This window comes from Centrocercus urophasianus, unplaced genomic scaffold (assembly GCF_019232065.1).
Source record: "Centrocercus urophasianus isolate 14NV4802_14NV808 unplaced genomic scaffold, USGS_Curo_1.0 seq_18, whole genome shotgun sequence".
Taxonomy (NCBI): Eukaryota; Metazoa; Chordata; class Aves; order Galliformes; family Phasianidae; genus Centrocercus; species Centrocercus urophasianus.
This window is the reverse complement of record NW_024884733.1, coordinates 20,611,982-20,631,511: the sequence shown is the minus strand read 5'-3', so window position 1 is coordinate 20,631,511 and position 19,530 is coordinate 20,611,982. Positions and strand designations below refer to the sequence as shown.

The 19,530-nt window shown below is 39.9% G+C and overlaps 1 protein-coding gene and 1 long non-coding RNA gene across 3 annotated transcripts in view; both read right to left on the bottom strand.

Moving 5' to 3' along the window:
• The window catches only part of MAST2 (microtubule associated serine/threonine kinase 2), a 142,719-nt gene extending 123,458 nt beyond the window's left edge, over window positions 1-19,261 (bottom strand). For both annotated transcript variants that reach the window (XM_042819374.1, XM_042819367.1), the window contains exon 1: window positions 19,126-19,261. In XM_042819374.1, coding sequence (XP_042675308.1) covers window positions 19,126-19,176 — 51 coding nt within the window. In that variant the 5' untranslated portion in view covers window positions 19,177-19,261. The remainder of the gene's footprint in view (window positions 1-19,125) is intronic.
• LOC122160622 lies at window positions 1,497-11,981 on the bottom strand. Its single transcript, XR_006168919.1, has 3 exons — window positions 11,661-11,981; window positions 5,280-11,562; window positions 1,497-4,473 (listed from the first exon to the last, which is right to left on the bottom strand). It is a non-coding gene; the product is annotated as an uncharacterized LOC122160622 (long non-coding RNA).
• Window positions 19,262-19,530: the final 269 nt, after the last annotated feature.

Sequence of the window (19,530 nt, the reverse complement as noted above, 5' to 3'; positions counted from 1 at the left end):
CCTTCTCCCCTCTTCTTCCTTCCACAAAAGGAAGAAAACCCACAAAAGCCATCAGGAAAGAGGGTGGGAGAGGAGATTCGGTGCCATCCTTTGACAATCATTTGAACATATTAAGAGATCTGCAGATGAGTTTCCAATCAAAGATGAAAATATACCTGCAGAAAAGATTTCACTAAGATAAGCATTACTAAAGGATATTAAAGAAACCAAAGTACATAAAAAAGAACTTTATCATTTATATAAGAAGTCATACAACAAATTTCTCCAACAGTTTCCAGCTGCTGGCACAATTTATGAAGCGTCCAATATCATATCTGCTTATCAGAAGAGAGGACTCACGTAATCTTCCAACTCTTTAAGAATTAAAGTATCTACTTAGCATTCAACCTCACTCAAGGGAAAAATAAAATATATTAGCCTCCCTCTTTTTGGCAGTCTTTCTGAAGTTACTGGTGAATAATCTTTGACAAGCTCCTAATTCAATGCTTCCTTCCTCTATTGCACTAACTGAAATATGGGGAAGATTTTGCACCAAAGAGAGAAGATGAGGAGTAAAGGCAGTGAAGTACCAGGATCACCTGGACATCATTAACCAATTCCAGAGCTGAACCTCCTCACTTCCCACTGAAATCTTAAGTAGGGCACAACTGAAAAAAGACAACAAAAAGTCAATGTAGGACAATTTACATTCTTTGAGAAACTGTAAGCCAGATGTACTTGTATTCCCCTGTTGTGCATCAGGAAGGAAAGGCAGAGCTGTGCCAAAGGCTTAATTCTCAGCACTTTTTCAACTAATGAAGAAAAAAAAAGTGCCAAAAAAAAAGAAAACCAACATACACACAATTATTTTCTACCACAGTCTGAAATGGACATCATGTGACTTTCTGTATAAGCAGAAAATAAGTTTTTTTCCAGTGACCTTCTGTACAGAGCCCCAGATAAATACTGTTTGGCTGCAGCATTCTCTGAAAAAAGCTATCCGTTCCTGACTCGAAGACATCAAAAAATGGAAAGAGCCTTGACCTTCCAGCAAACGTGTTCCTGTAATGGCTAGCTTGATGAGTAGGCAAGGACAGCTTATCAACTTTCCAATACCAGGTGAATTAAATGAAGCCATCAGCCCTTTCCAAACAAACAAAAGGAAGTAATGCTTCACACAATAGCCACATTGTAGCATTTCTTGCCATAAAAAGCACAAAAAGTTCAGCAGCGGGGCTAAAAGCCTTCCGACAAATTCATTGAAGAATCCGCCAAGAACTCTCAAAACAGAAAAATATGCTGAAGATAGAAAGCCACAAACAGCTACAAGTATTCTGGGAAAGGATTCTGCCTTAGCAGCTGATTGCAGGTGCCTGTCAGAGACAAGTTAATGCGCTAACCCAGTGTAACTGTTCCAGGCCAGAGAAGCTGTGGGTGCCCCAGCCCTGGAGGCATTCAAGGCCAGGTTGGACGGGGCCCTGGGCAGCCTGGTCTGGTGGGTGGCAGCCCTGCCCATGGAAAGGGGGTTGGACCTGCATGATTTTTAAGGTGCCCTCCAATCTGAGCCGTTCCATGATTCTACACTCTTACTCACATGGAAGGTGTGAAAGTGGCATCTAGTGAGAACTGCATCCTAAATGACAAACCCCACAAAGGAACTAGGGGTAGCAGAAAAGGGGTGAATTGAAAAATAGTTCTGAAATGGGGGTGATAGCTATGACAACTCACATAAGCATTGAACAGATCTTCATCTTACAGAACAATCTGAAAGTTTAGAACAGTTTCCAATAACTGTGTCTGAAGATGACCAAAGTTTTCCCTCTGATAACTGCAGTATAATCAAAGAAACTGTTCTTTCAGTTTATTCTATAGCCCAAGGGTTTTTGAATAGCAGTGAAAGACAACTAAAGGCATACCAATTTCACATGAAAGCAATGACCACAGGAAGACGCTATGAAGTCGTTCTGATGTACAATGAATCTTACAACAACTGAGAAGCTGTGGAGCTATTAACCTATTACTCACATTTTCTAATCACCAAAGAAACTACAAAGGAGGGAGATAATTAACAGAGGAATCTGTATCTACTATATTAGCGTGTGTATATACACGTGCACTTCCAAGCTTCTATACAGATTTACACAACACACTTTAGTAGCATCCACTCAATACTTGCGGAAAATGTTTCACCCAGCTTATTAAGAACTAAAATATGAAGAGCAATTTGTTTTGTCGTGACTTTGTAGCCCTTTCAGGTCACTGCATCCTGCTATCTTCTGAGGTCTGTACCACTGTATCAGAAAGGAAACCTGCAACTACTACAAAAGCAAAACCAGTCAATGCTCTCTTGGCAATCAGACCATTGCGCTGTGCACCAAAGCTTTACGTACTTCCTAGTTTAAATGAATTCAACAGCTGCACACCTTGAACTCGTAACTCCCAAGTTCTAAAACCAGTGACAATTGACAGCTCACCCAAGTGACACATTCAGCCACTCGTGATATTCAATATTTGCTGCAGAAATCCTCTCAATACAACTTGGACCCTGTAACGTGGAGATGTGGTGTGGAGGAAGTCAACAGCACACAAGATGATCCAATGAAGAAGAACCATCCATTCATGGATCACTTGCCACACAAAGAGCAAGACCAGATCACAATAAGCATAGACTTTAGGTTATCTATACAATGCTTTTTATTGGAGGCTTTTATCATCAAGAAAGCTTTGGAAGAACAATTTCCTAATCTAGCACATTCAGATTAAAAATACACATTTTTCATGATTCAAAACTCTTCTTTTTCGTCAGTAAAAACTAAAAACAACCAGACACCAGGTAGTGGCAATCCTTAAAGACATAACATTTCCTCACACCACACACTGCCTGCTGTGAAAGATCACTTTCCAGAAGATTATCAGCTGTCAATTTCAATGGAATCTTTCCCTTAAATCTTTGGCGATGTCTGTCTGTGCAACCAAAATGAGCCAAAGGTTTGACTGCCAATATGAAGCTTAAATATTCTGGGGTTTTTATTTATTTCTTTTGATCAAGCTATGTTTATCTGGAGATTTATAAACGTATCCCTTTGAGACAAACTGACAGGCTACCAAAACAAGGAAGGTTGATGAGGTAACTTTAAAAAAAAAAAAAAAAAAAAAAAAAGAAACTTGGCAGTCAACCAAAGGAAACTCGCCTGACAGCTTGTCTGAATTGCTCCTGGATTTCCTGCCTATTTACAAGAGGCAATTTGAGAAACTAAGACCTTTGGAGCAAAGCCCCGCATTAACAATGAATGGTAATAGGAAATCATTCTGAACCACAATAAACTCCGTTATGAGGCTTGGTTATAGGAAGAAGAAATGAAGGAAAAAACCCGCCTAAAATCCCCAAGGTTTACACCATCATCACGCTTTTGCATGATTTCAGATCCTTAGGCTTGGACTCCTGTGCAGAACTGCCCCCTCCCCCACTCGATCCACCACTCATCTGCCATACAAATGTAAATTTGCTGTCGACAAGGGTGGAGGAAATGGTTCACTCAGCTACAGACCAACTGCTCTCATCCTGTACCATAGACGGTATATGCAGAAGAGTCACAAGCTTCCAGACAGAAGTAAGATCCTTGGCTGAAGCCCCCTGGAAAGCTAACATCTTTGGAAAGGAATCTTCAACTAAACTTTAATATTTACATAAGATGTTATACTCACTGTGTAAACAATCTCGTTCTGGAGTTAAACTGGCATTAGAACAAAATGGAAACTAGCTGCTCTGATGTTACATTTCAAATACAGTTCCTATTTTAAAATGAAACATTTCACGATTGGTGGAGAAGTTATCACTGCAAATTTGAGCATTAGGAAATGGAATTCCTGTTCAGTGAGTGCTCCAATGACACAGCCAACATCAGGGCTCCTTTACTAGATTGTATCACAGCCCTCATGCTTTACAGACTTGGACTTTAACATCACCGATGAATACCCTTAATGAGGATGTGAAAGAACCAAAGCTCAAGGACCCAACACCAATTCTTGTCCCATTTTGCCAGTAAAAGCTATTCACGTTTACTGAAAAGTTCATAGAAACAACAAAACTGGGAGTTTCAAGAATCTCATAGAAAAGACACTGTGAAGCCAGACACAGAAACTGGTTCTACAAAAGCTACAAAATATGGATGGATTGCCCATCGAATGCAAGGCATATGAAAGCAACCTCTTTCCATAAAAGCAGCAGGTAAAAGCAGTATGAAATGTCTGGATTTCATATTAAACAGAAAAATACATCAATCACATTTCCTGCAAATTATAATTACGTTTTACTACAAATTCAATTCATGCACACAGTCATTTCCATGCCGTTATAACACTGCCATGTCCAGCAACAACCACTGGATAAGAACAGATGTGCTTGGTTACGTATTTACAGCACGTGCCGTTTAGAGAGTTCAGACCTGTGGCCAAATTACTCAGACAACACTGAGCTTCAGAGTTGAAATCTTTCTGGGGAAGAAAAAAAAAAAGAAAATAAATCAAAGCTCCTCAGTATGAAGTTAAAATACAATATTCATTTATCATTTGAATTGTCATCTTGGCTTTTGTCTCAAGAACTGACAGGAAATATCAATGTGTTAATTGAAACAAGCACTATGCAATCCCCAGGACATCTTTAGCATATGTTTCCTTATAAGAACTGAAGAGCTTTCTTGAGTTTTTCAACTAGAACCTAAAGTTTCCATTTTCAAGCTAAAAATGCCAACAAAAATGTTGCACATTTACACAAATATGTATTTTCTCAGCAGTATCTTCCCAGTAGACAATATTGTATCTGTTTTGTGATCCCAAAAAAGAAAGTGGAAGCATGGCAACAGTTGCATAAAAGCACTGAAAAAACCTTTAAAGCTGTATTTCTCTTCACAATTCAAGAGGCTAGAAAATAAATCAAATTAGAAACCTAGCTCCATGATGGAACATTCTTAAAGATGAAGGAGAATGAGCTAGTGGATGTAACAAGGCAAAGCTCAATACTCAAAGCTATCATAATTTAAAATTAGACATAATTATCCTTAACAAAACCAGGCACTGTGGAAAGGGGCTTTGGAACAGCTGCTCCTCTTCAATTTAAATGCTCATTTGTTTTACATTGACCTAGAAATCAGTATCCTCCTAACCAAAAGCCAATTAGATAACAGTCTCTTTTTCAAGCTTGTAGAATACTTTTTTTTTTTTTTTTCTTTTTTTAATGTCTTAAGTCCTGAAAAGCAAAGAAATCAAATGCAGATGATGCCAAAAGCGTGCTTTGCACTCACAGCCAAATCTGAGGGTTGCTCTTCTCCCTGCTTTCTGGATTTACAGCCCAGGGAAGCCCCTTGTCACTTCCCTGCACTAACCTTTCAGTGCAGCTCAGGGTGGGGCAACCACAGAACGCTGCAAAAAAAGGCACATGGAAAGATCTTCCATTAGCTGCATCAGCTTTCCGGCATTCCCTCTACCAAACTGTGGGCAAGCATTACAAGAAGTGTTTACAAAGCTGTCCTTCCAACACTGCCCAAAGTCAGGTCACTAGCATCAATGTTTTTAGAGACAGAAGGATATAAAATTCTTTCAATACTTACGAGTTGCTTCTCAAGCAGCAGAATTAAGAACACCAGGTTTCCTGCAGGCTCCATTTTGTTTTTTGTTACCTTGCTTCCTCCCATGCCCCTTCAGATGCAAGGTCAGCTCTCCGACTTCACCTGCACGCTCTGGGCCAGCACATCCCCAGCTGACCGCAGGGCCGCGCGCTCTGTGACATTTGCGTCAGCCAGCGCTGCCAAACCACAACAAGCAGAACCACAAAACTCGGAGAGAATGCACGGACGTGGCTCCCACTCTGCTCCAATTCTTATGAAATTGCAATCGCAATTATTTTTGACATTTCTTCCCCTCCGTAAGCCTGGATAAAAACGGCCAGCGGCTTGCAAGTTACCAGGAAAGAAAGAACAATTGCTTAAACTTTGGTTTCCACTGCTCAATGTTTCTTGCAGCCATGACCCCGCGCACCGCTGGCTTCAGGGAAATTTGTAAGCAATGCCAAAGCGTGCCATGTGCACCCACAGAGCTGTTCCAGCTCTAACGAGACAAAACGATGGTGAGAGACAGTTTGATTACAACCAAATACAAAGCCATAACACTGCCTGGTCTTCTGAGTCTTGGCATCATCACTAGAGGAAATTCTTTCTGTGAAAGTGGAGTCTTTTATATACATCAACAAAAGCAGCTTCTCAGAAAGCTGGTAACATACTGAGTCTGACAGGATACGGGACAAAGTTATGATAGAAAAAAAAATAAATCAAAAAACAGAATTCAATTCTACCAAAACATTAGGTCTTCACAGAAGAAAACAGGCCATCACCAATGGCAATCCACAGTGATATGCCGAAAAATCATCTGCTAAGGCAAAAGGCTTAATATTGAAAGGAATCTTCTGGAGTTGCCAACATCGTCAAGTAAAAAAACACCATATTGGCAGAATGATCTCATATCAAATGCAAATCTTCACAGTCACATGGAATCGAGGGAGACACTTTCCAAAAGAGGCAATGAAGCTGAAGAAGAAGGTTTCCATCTGAAGTCAATGAAGTATAACACAACTGAACAGAAGCTAAGATGGAAGGATGCAACAACAGCATGGTTCTAAATAAACCACAAAGCTCTCTGACATCAGCATCAGTCTATTGTAGAAGTCTGCTCTGTTTTGTGCCACCTGGAGAAGCCTCACTCCTGAATTCCCCACACTAGCAGCCCACTTTCCTTCTTAGTACCACCTGTAACGCTCCTGCAACAAGCAGCACAAGGGAAATGTCTAAAAAAAGCCCATTCCTGCCCTGCCAAACAAGAGTTAAGCAGAAAGCAGATTATCCAGGAGGTTTCAGCAATGCCCATACAATGTCAATCCCAGGCAAAATAATTATTTTAATCTCGTATCAACATTTCCAATTAAAGCACAAAAGTAGAAGTAACGCCAGTTGTTGAGGTTGTTATGGAAAATAAGGTTCCAAATAAATCACTGCAATTTCTGAGAAGAGTTCTCAGGTGCTTTTGGATGGTGTCTGTGTGTGTTAAAATACTGCCTCTGCTGACGCTAACTCCATTAAAAAAAAATCTCTGTGAAACAGCAAAACTGTCTGATTAAGAACCAGTCATTCCATCGGATTTTAAAAAGTAGCTGTCAGAAGATGAATCACTACTGAATAGGACCATTTTGTGTCAAGAGAACAGTCATGCATATAAGATTATTCAGCATTTTAACTGATGACCTAGAAATAAATATAAAACCACTGATGACAAACCTACTGTAAGAGCAAAATATAAACTGTGAGATCAGCACTGTCAGGGCTATGTGAATGACTGTAAGGCTGCTCTATTCACATTTTGTTTACCACAACCCAGTGGTTACACTGCTAAGAACTGGGAGTCAGGCAACTGCAGCACAAAGAGAACAGCCTCATGGCCAATTCCACAGATCTCTTCTGGATCTCCTTTTCTGCTTTTTGAAATACCAGTACTGCCTTTGCCAGTTTTCGGTTCTTGTCTACTGAAATTATGTTAAACAATAGGTTACACAGCACAATTAGTAGTTCACATTTCACTCCTGAATTGTTTTTAAAGCTGTGTCAACCTCCTTTATCCTGTTTGTAACCACGTTCCCTTTAACCATTCTTAACTCTCATTTGCAGGTGGGAAGGAGGAACTCAGCATTTCTGTGTCTCTAACAGGAGATCCTTAACTAGGTTCCCTGGGGGCTGTAGAGATGCAGGTCTCTGCTGAGGTTCCTTGCTCCCCAACAATGCTTTTTCATCCTAAACCAGGTTGCTTACTCGAATTTGAATGAAACTTCAGTGTGGTCTTTTTTTGTGTGTGTTTTTAATTTGCTTATAAGCTCTTCCTGCATATATTTTAGCTGCTACTAAAAGCTGGATTTTTGACTTACATTTTGAGCTATAACTAAGCACAGCTAAGACTGAAAGCAATGTTGCCAGTGTCTCAAAGTCTACGTATAAGTAACTGAAAACTGCCACTAATTTCATTCTACAGAGGCTGAGCCTCCTCAACACACTGCAGTCAGCATCACTTCCCCTGGTCCCCAGTGGGTAACACAGACCCCAGGTTACTGCTACTTAATTGGATCCAGCTGAGGTCAGAGGGCTCCCTAAACATGCAGCAGCACTCAGCCACAATCCCAACATGCTTAGCCTTCCTCACATATTTTTTTTTCTTTCTGAAGACAAAATGCCAGAACACAAGAACTAGCTGTAAACGAGACAGCCAGAATTAGGTCAGAATTCAAGCATTTTATATGATTAAAGTAATTATCTGAAAAACATAGCAAACAAATTAGTTGTACCTGTGGTTGGTGGATAATATTATACACTTCTCACTACGTTGGACCAAGGGATTCAGCAGAAAATGCCAGCTTCTAACAAAAAGGGTGAGCTCAATTATGCAGCTTGGATGTAATGGAGTCTAATAGAACTTCATCCATTTTAGTTAGCACAAAATGGAGTTTAACCAACCTTTCACTACATGCTCCAGAATGTGAAATTGCAACCACCTACTTTTAAACCTCAGGAACCTGCTAGGGAAGTTTCCTGATGTGCAAAGAAAAGCAAAGCTAAAAAAATTACTTAAGGTTGCCTACAGCCATTCTCAGATGGAGATTCCATATAACACAAGCAAAGCCTGACATACAAGACTCGTCGATAGTAGGACTAATAAGGAAATCAGACAGCAGATAGAAGGGTGCGCATCATTAATGCAGTGGTTAATTAAAGAAGACAGGCACCACAATACTTCACTACAAGTTGTAGTAATTTTAAGAGAAAGCCAGGAACAAGAGCAGTTTCACTTTTAGGTAAGACCGACCAGAAGAACTCAGCAGCCAAAAAGATTACAGAAATCCACAACCTCATTGTGGAGCTGATTTTAATGCCCAAATACCCTTCCAATTAAGTAGGTTTTAATCTATTCTTGACACTTTATGGGGGAAGTTGGTACACAGATCTGTCTGACAATAACCCACATGGAACAAGATCCTTCAATCTTCTCAGTGCCTCATGTACACAAAGTTCTGCTGCCATTTTCTTTTTAAAACTAACCCAAATGTAACTGTTTTCCAGATAATCTTTAGCACAAAAGAAGAGAAACATTCTATTACATTTGCTAGACTGTCTTCCTGGAATGAAGCTGGTGTTTAAATGACCAATGCTTTGCTTGTAAATGTTACCTGATATTTCTACACATTTACATCAGCCATGAGATCTGATTTTCCTCCTATTCTATGGCGTAAGTCAAACATTTCTCAGTCTGCAACAACTTCAGCACAGTATGTAAACTGCATCAAGAAAATAAATATGTCAGCAGACAAATCATCGACTAGAAAATAAGATGTCATTGGAAAGTACATCATTTTAAACAGCTTTCTGTTCAAACAGGATTGATGCTGATGCCTAATCAATATAATCTGACAATGCTGGCATGGTACTTTTCCTCTCCGTTCAGATGCACCTGAACTGATACACACTCATATAAACTGCTTCTTTTAAGAACATTCAGTTTATTTTGCTAAACTTCTTTATTTCATTAGCCTGCTTTGTTCTAATTAGATACATCACTTCTAAAGGAAATCTTAGATATGTTTTCAACTCAGAACACTATTTTTACTTGATTTTGAAAGCCACATTTTTTGAGTGAATTAAAACAACAAAATTGCCCTAAAACAACCAGTTATGTAATTTTATATTGCAAACTGTCATTTGAGCAGAATCAAAGAGCTTATGGGTCAAAAGCTCATGATTCAGAACACTGTTCATTTACAGCGAGGAGATACTACAGAAACAGACATTGCATGAGACCCAGTTACTGTGGGATAAAAAAAGCTAGATGCAAATTTTAAGCAAAAACTGTGATACCAGATGCAACACTATAGCTTTTACCTGGACATTTCCAGATTAGTTGATGACAGCACAAAGAAGCTAGAGTGAAAAAGCACTAAGGAGGTCACAGCAGAAGCAAACTGGTGCACAAAGCACTTTGAAATCACAGTTCTTCTAGTTACTCTTGCATGGAGAGAACGGATTTTCACTGTGGGGAGTTTTGTTCCTGCTCTCTGGAGATAGGGGGAAGGAACGGGAAAAACAAAACCAAGAGCTTTTAGAAGAACACAGTAGGAGCACGAGAACCAAAGGACCTCAGCACTGGCAGGAGCCCTACACGGGATCTAGCTCACACCACACACACACAGTATGCAGAGCTGCAAACTGGCCGCCAAGGCCGACAGCACTGATGAAATGAGAGCAGAATGCCTGACCTTTGTCTTCAACCTTTGGATTCTTGACACAACACTAAACACACCATACACTTTCCTTAACAATGCTCCTCACGTAAATTAGTTCTATTATCAATATTTGGAAGAGCCAAGATGCAAATTGTCCAGAAGCACCTCCACAGTTAGCTATCTGTAACAAACAGGTTATGATGCCTCTTCTAAAAGGCAATGTGGAACCTTTGGTGTGTGCTACAACCAGATCTGCGCAAACAAATCCTCCAGCACTGCTCTTTGTTACAGGGACCCAAATACCTCTACTTTTGAGCTGAACCCACCTTAGGCTTGAAGTTGCACATTTTATTTAAAATCCAAGGCAGAGAATTTAAATTTCAAGCTTCACACAATGATTTATTTTCATGGACAAACTGTGCAACTCTGCAACAAGAGTTCATCATCTGACTACTTTTTACTGCTGCTGTACCACATTAGCACATTAAAATAATGAAGTTCAAACATTCATATCTTCAACTGGGGCTCTGTGGCTTCAAGCAGCTGAAGAACAAATGCTGCCATTAACCCAGACCTTACCCCTCCAACAGGCACCAACTATATTAACAATGTTACTCAATCACGAGGTCATTGTGAGAACCAGCGAGTCTCAGCGGATTCCATTACAAAGCAAAATTGGGGGATTTTAATAGGATATTATTTAAGATACAAAATTAAAATCTCTCATTAAGTTATCTCCACAGCTCACTTAATTTACAGGGCTCAAGAATTTTTTAAAGGTTATTTTAGGTTAATTACATTTTACATTCCTTTATGACAGATCTGGAACTCAGTACTTTTTCAACCCTCTGTTATAAACATTTTCCCCTTGCCAGTAACTTAAAGTAACTTAAAGTAACTCTGGCACACACTGTTGCATACCAGCAATACCGTTTCAACACGACACCATTTTACATTCATGACGTACACAGAATCTCTTTTCATTTTTACCCCCAATGGAAACTTGGTCTCTGCAATAAATAACAAAAGCAAGAAGCACCTCTATCAGTCATTCCACATTATTTGCTGGTCAGGCAGCTCAGGTAGACTGCTTTGTTTCAGACACAGTGTCAGCCAGCAAAGGGAAGAGCTACAGGTCCTGCCTTCAAATCAAGCTTGCTAGCGTGACAGCTTTCTGCCTGCATGCACATCTTCTCACACAGAAGGACTTTGCAGTTCCCACCTTTGAAGAGTTGAGGCCCACAGAAATGCCCGGATTGGCAACAGCAGTAGAAGACCTGAAAAAGACCAAGGTGTTTCCTGCTTTCAACGACTGATTCCTGAATCTAAGCAATAACTGTAACAGAATCAGAAATGAGTGATGCAGATACACTACGTAGAAAGCCCTGTCCGTTTGAGTTCTCCAAGCATTATTAACCTGAGCTTCATAGGAAGTCTGTGAGCTACAATTTATTCCCAGTGTTACTGACGACCAAATGACTTAAGCTCCCTGTGTCCTAGGTTATCAAAGGTCAGGTATCAGAACAGTTGCATAAGTCTCAGACTTTGGTGCTCTGCTTCAGTTGCAAGGCCAAACCAACCTCTGCCAAGAGATATCACCTCTTCCCCTCCAGTAATTACAAGGCAGACAGGGCTGCAGATCAACTCTTGGGCAAGATTCTGAGCTACAGCTGGGCAGAGGTGAGGCAGAGAAACAACCCCACTCCATGCTCCTCAGAGCAGTCAGATGAGCCCTCACTGTGCTTCTGGAACTGGAACTGTTTGCTCGGGACAGCACTGCACGCCCTGGAGAAACTAAAATAAGACACTGGAACAAAACACATTGAACAAAAAAGTGGCAGCCAAACACAGGAGATTATGCTCCTTTTTACAGCATTTCCAAAGCTTTTTTTTTTTTTGCTTTTTTTTTTTTTTTTTTTTTTTTTTTTTGCTTTTTTTAAAGTCAAGGACTGAGGGGGCTTTTATCAACATCTTCAAGCTCAAAACCATTTGCACTACTGGAACGAAGCACTTTGAAACTCAGACAACCAAACTATTCCATGCCTGAAGACAGACCCTCCTATCCCCTACCACACCCTAGGAAACAGTTACCAGATAGAAAAGGTAGTTATATTAAAACACTAAATGCAGACAGCTCACTCACACTCTTTCCATAGCAATATCTACTTAAAACAAACAAACAAACAAACAAAAAAAATCACCAAAATACATGAAGCTACTTCAGAATATTTTAAATTTAAGAAGAGATTCTTGCTGCTTGCACTGCTATGTTCTTGCGTAAAGGTCAGAAAGAATCACGTAACACTTCTGGAACAAGGCACCATTCCAGTGACAAGTATATTCAAAATGGTCTGAATTACTCCCTGTATTTTGTCTCAAGCCCCCCAGAGCTCTGCAAACAACAAAGCTCATTTTCCACACACGCTACAGCAGTTTCTCACTTCACACCTACAATAGCGCTGCTGTCAGGAGCGGAACTGGCTGCGTGTGCCAAAACTCAATTCAACATATTCATAGACAAAAAGTAACACACAGCATCTGAAGATAATGAGAACTGCAATCATTCAAACTGACAGTCCAGTGCCTAACAATTATCACAAGGCAAGTTTTATGAATTCATAGTTTCCTATGATGCCAAGCCTCAGGTTACACAGAAGAGCGTTCCAATTTTTCTTTCGAGTACGAAGATCTCCTTTGAGCCAATGAGTTCACTCCAAAATGAAATTCACTTAACGGAAAGGAGTAAAAAATAAAAAAAGCTGACCTGAAAAGACTGAAGTTTGTTCACAGTGAGATGTGTGCACTGTACATTAAGTATAACTTTGGTTCAGAATTTATCGCAATTATCTGCTGTTTTTTACTCAGATGCACATGAGTTCTTTAGAATGACATTTACTGCTGAAAAACCTATCAGGATTATCAGTTCTGAATGCCACTGTGAAGCACGCATTCCTGAATTGGTCATGAAAATATGCAGAATTATAGCAGATACGCGCTTTAGTTTTCCCACCAGGGCTGCCTTAAAGCTGTGACAAAGATAAATCTCCACAAGCATTCTAAGCACTGCCCAGTGCTCTGAATTCTCAAGTATGTTCAAAAAAGCTCTTCTGCAATTTGCTCGTAGTATTGTCTGCTCCTCTGCAAAGTCCTCACTCCTCACTGCTCTGCACTGTCAGATTCAAGTTTCTTGTCCTCACTTTGAGTCTTACCATTCAGTTCATCACAATACGATCAACCCCTCCCTAGCTGGAACTTCCTCCCCACTTCTCCCTCAAATCCAGTTCCTTCAAACCAAGAAACAAGCTTAGACACTGCTTTAGTTCCTCAAGCAACACTTACCTTCTATCTCATCTCCTCACAGCCACATCTGCCAACGTTTACAAAACTTACCCTCTCTCAATTACTCATCAGAGACTTCATAGTGTAAGCAAATGCAAATTTTCCATTAGTATCCATAAACTTAGTCTTAACATGGCCTTAATTTGGAAACCCACTTACTTCCAATCTCACATTTTTACATTTTCCCCCTCAACTATTATTTTAAAATGCAATTTCCATGAATTCACAAAGTAAAAAAAATATCCATGCATTCATATAACCATGGGTTTCTGCTATCTTCCACTTTGTCAACAATATAAAACTTAAATCCCACTTCTGCAATCAAGTGTTGAAAGTTCTTTACTCCTTAGATCAAGCATGCAGTCTTCATGAGCTGTAAACCTGAATGAGCATTTTTCATTTACAAGTTTCTCAAATGTGTTCTGCAAGAATTTTCTTTTGAAACAGTATAAAAAGATGGAACTTCACGTCACATTGCACTTTGCCAGGATTTATCAGTTGCTAGCCTTTATAGTGATATTGCACCAACAGGAGCTACAGTACACTGGAAAACAGCTACTGCACTTCTTTAGATAACAATGATGTCATTTTGTGCTGAAAAATGCAGCTCACCGTGATGAGATGGAACCTCCAGCACTTCAGCACCACCTAGCAGTTCACACGCCAAAGCACAGCCTGGCAATGCAGATTCTGACCCAAAAAATACACAAAAAACAATGACTTACGTAATTACAAAATAAAAACATCATATCTTGTTCTTACCTGTCCCAACCACCAATTTTCTGGTAACAGAAAAACAACACTGCAAGCCATGGTATTTTGAAATACAAAACTAATTCATACTCCAGCCAAAAAATATATATACAGAAAAGCCAGATTACTAGCAAGAAGTTACTGCTGAACACAATCCCATGAATAACATTACAGTGCTTCAGTATCACCAACACTTCCCAGCATCTCTAAGAACATTTTAGCAATAGTTTCTTAAATCTTGGGGTTTAATCTCTTTTATTTGCCTCATGCCCACCACCAGATGGCAGAACAGGACTAAAAAAACCTCACGAGGCTTTATAGATATTAACAATTGGTTTCAGTCTTAAAATGAATTTAATGGGAATTATTTAAAACATCTTAAAGGAGTTTAAAAAAAAAAAAAATCTAGAAAATCAACATTGAAAATCAACATTCTCTCCTCCATCTACTGGGCTTACTTCATCTTGGACATCAACGTTAAGATGCCATGGGGCGAAGTCCCAGTTACCTCATTGCCAGCAGAACTCCTCACTGCCCTGAGGACCACTTGGCCCCTTCCACTGAGTACTGCCAAATCCACCAGGCTTTCAGTAAGTGAGCCTTCAGAACAGACACAGCTGAGCGGGGAGCATCACAGGCTCAGTGTAATTCAACACAGGAAGTTCTCTGGTGCAACATCAAGTCCTTGCGTGTGAGACTTTCTGTCCTCCAGATTCAAAATCTGAAAGGCTTTTATTTTGATAAATTACTCCTTAAGGAACAAAAGGGGGAAGGCAAAAGGACACACTACAACAGCACGGAACGGAACGGACACACTACAACAGCACGGAGAACACAACTGCATCATTTTGTTGATCAGTTTCCCTGTTCAAGGGGCACAGGAAACTTCAGTTGTGTGCAGGGAGCAGTTTAGAAAACCACAGTTTGTAAGAGGAGGAGAAAAAGACCCAACATTTTTCAGGGAAGTATCACATTTTCCAATGACAGGCTTCTCTCAAGTGTTTTCTCATCACCACAGTTGGCAAAAGTAACACGTGTGGTTTCTTATTCTTGGAACATCTCTAATTTTTCCAAGCACCAGACTGTGAGCAATGCATGAAAGACGTCCCTTCCAACTTGGGATATTCTATGATTCTATGACTGTAATTCATGGTAGCACACTATCAGATTCCTTCACAAGTGCTTGAGCTGCTCTCTAATAAGATGTTGGTAGGCAAGGGTGCAGAAACCACATGTCAGAAAAGCCTTTCTCATCACAACTGTCAATATCTATTTGACATTAGTGTGGTGCATCAGCAGCACATCCAGAGGTGACACTGCAGCAGGTTGCCCAAGGAGGCTGTGGATGCCCCATCCTGGAGGCATTCAAGGCCAGGCTGGATGTGGCTCTGGGCAGCCTGGCCTGGTGGCTGGTGACCCTGCCTAAGGCAGGGGGTTGAAACTAGATGATCGTTGTGGTCCTTTTCAACCCAGGCCATTCTACAATTCCATGATCTTCAACATATAAAGGAAAGGAAACCCACCCTTTGTCCATCCACACACACATACACACCCCAACTCTGGAATATTAATACCTTAGGGCATCGAAATAAACTGCTTTTGGCAAAAGCCATTCATTGAGTTTTGTCAAAGTGTTTGCAATAAAGACCCTCCCAATCTGTCCTCACAGCACTGTCCTCTCAAACTTTATCCTTTCTGAAATTAGTAGATCTTGATGCTTTTTATGCTTTTCTTCATAAGGGAATGCATCCTTATTTCCAATGATTCTCTGTCAACCTAAGCATAGGCCAAGTTCTAACTCCTTTCAAGGCACAATGTCTTCAAGCCAGAATTTCAGACAAATGAATCCCCAAACTATTTTCCACATTATCTGTTTCATATATACACACTTTATACACATTTTCCAACCCATCACCATTCTTCCATTTGGTTTTTACTGCATCTGGGTCTTGAGAGCAGACAATGCCCAAGCATTCTCTCCCTCCCTCCGTTTACTTCCTTGGATATCTCAGGGATTTAGAAGTCTTAAATATGGAATAAAAATCACAGGATGTTCCCCACCAAATGTCATTCTACTACAATGAGAGCCATCTGTCTTATAGTAGTGACGAGCTTTGAAGGTCATCCTCCAAAATCCTCACCCACATACTTACAAGGCACAGAGATACGTTCATCATCTGTCACTCCACAGCACCAATGCTCAGCATTCGGTCTCTGCAGGCCTCCTTCAATCAAGAATCAACTATGCTATGCAGACACATTGATCCAGACCATCACACATGCAAAGAGCCGAAAGATTCTAACAGTGAATTGTGCTTACAAAATTTAGCATGTTAAAATGTGATTTCCAGTTCTTGAGCTGTTGCTAATAAGTAATCCAGCTACCACTCTTGTTTCTGAAGTTGCAAACTATTTCCATAGCTACTATCTTTAATTCATTGTTCCACTTTGCAAATACTTTAAACTTGAAGAAAATGCAATTGAAACACAGCAAACAATGCGTAGGATTATTAGTGCTTAGAAGAAAAAACAAAAAATGCTACTGCGTGCCAGCAAAGCCATTTAGCAAAGGAAAACTGCTATCTACAGGGCTATGAAGTGGGGACGCAACGCACGCAGCTTTGAGCACTGTGCATTCCCAGTACCACACTCCCAGTTTCTCCCTAGCATCCATCTATTGTATTAGTAACAAATAATAAAGAGAATTAAATGCTCTAACAATCAGGGCTGGCACATTAAAATGACACTCTGCATTACTGAACCTATTCATCTCCTAATAGAGCTATTCTTCTAAGAAGATTAATTATACTGGCAAGAAACCTTTTGCTGTTCTAATTTGTGAAACATACTTCAATACCACAAGCATATTAAAAGAGCTGCAAACATACAAGCAGCACCAAAATCCCAGGACTCGCTGCATTTAATTAGGAGTTCATCTTATGATCAGCTCTTTATTCATTGCTTCAGAAGCCCATTCCATACAAAAAAAATTCAAGGCTTAATTAACTACAACTGTAATTAACATACAGCCCACCATAAAGTATACAGAACTAGGAAAATGGCTGCAGACTTCAGTTCCTAGCAATAACATAGAGGGACAAACACTGGATTTATAGCTGAATTTGTCTGCTTTCATTAGATAGATTATTATTTTAAAATAAATCATGGACACTGCGTATCATATCAGAGCATTTGATGGACAGCACAAACTCTGCCATGGTAAACTGAGAATACAACTTACTAATATGCAGCACTCAACGCAAACACATCTGCAGCTCACTGAATTGTGCAGAGCTGTTAAACAACAACATACTACTCCAAATTATACAAATGAGAACAGAGCTTTGTTTTAAAGCACAGCTATTTTCATTAACTTGAGCTATAAAGCTTCAAGGCATTTGCCTACCACTAAAGAACAAGTCTGTGCTTTAATGCGTTGTTTTTTTCATCCTTAAGTCCCCATCAGACAAATACTTCGATGTTCATGTGAGAATTTGTATTTTCTATTCGTACAGTGCAATAAGGACCACTGCTAAGAACAGATATTTGAGGCAGACTGATAGAACAGTACCTACTGACAGGCACCAAACTAAAACATAATACAACTAAATCAAATCAGCACAGTAGCTCATCTAAAAAAGCTAAGTGCTAATATGTCACTGTAAAATCAAAATTAGTTTTAAGCAACACAAATGCATGGCTTTTTTAATTGTAAAGATTTAAGTTTCTTTTCAAAGCCACGGTGGTACCAAACTGCCTAGGATTCCCCCCAGAAGTTTGGGGGGTCACAGTCTTAGGGCTAAATATGAGGTACACCCTTTTACTTAAGGAATCATTGCTTCTCAACAGCCTTACAGAATAAGAGATGTTTACCAAATTACTTACACAGCCCTAGAAGGCAGTGCAACTGACAGACCATTTCTTCATTTCAGTAACACTTGTTAAACAGACAAGGCATGGAAATTCAACAGAAAAAGCTTCTAGCTTTGATTTACATTTACTGTTTATCAACACCTCATGTTGCATATACGACTGCTCACAAGAAGCTGACGGATGTCTTTTCCTACTCCTGTGCTTTTCTTCTCACACTTCAGAATATAAAATAATTAGAGGAAATAAGGAACATCTGAAAACGAAAGTTATGTTGCTTTTGGTTTGCAGCGAAATCATGACTACAACCAGTTGAATTTCCTTCCCACACAGAATGCTCTGCTCTTAAAGAATGCTAATTGAACAGACGTAGCTTTCTTCAGCATTCTTCATTCCTACCAAACGCCTTTGACAGAAACCATGCAGCAAAGCAGATGTCAGCTCCAGATCTCCCATTCCATGGACAGTTATCCCTTGCAGCTTCAGCCCCCTAGCTGCTCTCCAGGGAAATAAATCAAGGCAGCTACTCAGAAAGCTGTTTCCCAATTAAAGCTGTTTTAAACAGTCAGGTTCTCATGCTCCCATCTCTCTTTCAGGAATCAGACAGCTTAAGAAGCATCAAGAAGGAGATTCCCCACAAAGAAGTTATTCTTCACACATACATTTTTTCCCTTTCCAACTTTTTGTAAAAAAAAAAAAAAAAAAAAGTGAATACACTCTCTCTCTAATTCACCTCCAACCTAAAAAAGTGTACGTAACGTGAATGAGACAGTCAGAGACAGTCATTCATAAAGAGGGAGGTAAACAAACCAAAGCATGGGATCACACTACTTTTGATTTACAACACAAAATCATCAAGTCTACGCAGCCTTACTCACCAGACCAGCAGTAAGAGAAGGAGCAGACTGTCCCAGAGACTGGTTTCTCATGCGGACCAGGTTGGAGGTGTCTCCAGGCGGCTGCCAGATCGTCTGTCCCACTCCACTGTGGACGCTGTTTGATAAGGGAAGCAGCTGCTTTCCTTTAGAAACAAAAGCAAAATACCATCAACTTGCTCTCAAAAAAACTTCCAATTCCACGATACAATGCAGAAAGCAAATACTGCATGTGGAAAACAATCAGTAAATAGAAAATGGATTCAAAGTTTCAATAATCTAGAACTCGTAAAACAACGTTACCTGTGAGCTCATTACCTCTGCTAGTATTTTTTTTTTAATAGTTTACTTTCATTGTTAGGCAATGGGCAAATTCAAAACCTTTTAGAAACAGACTTCTATCTTTTA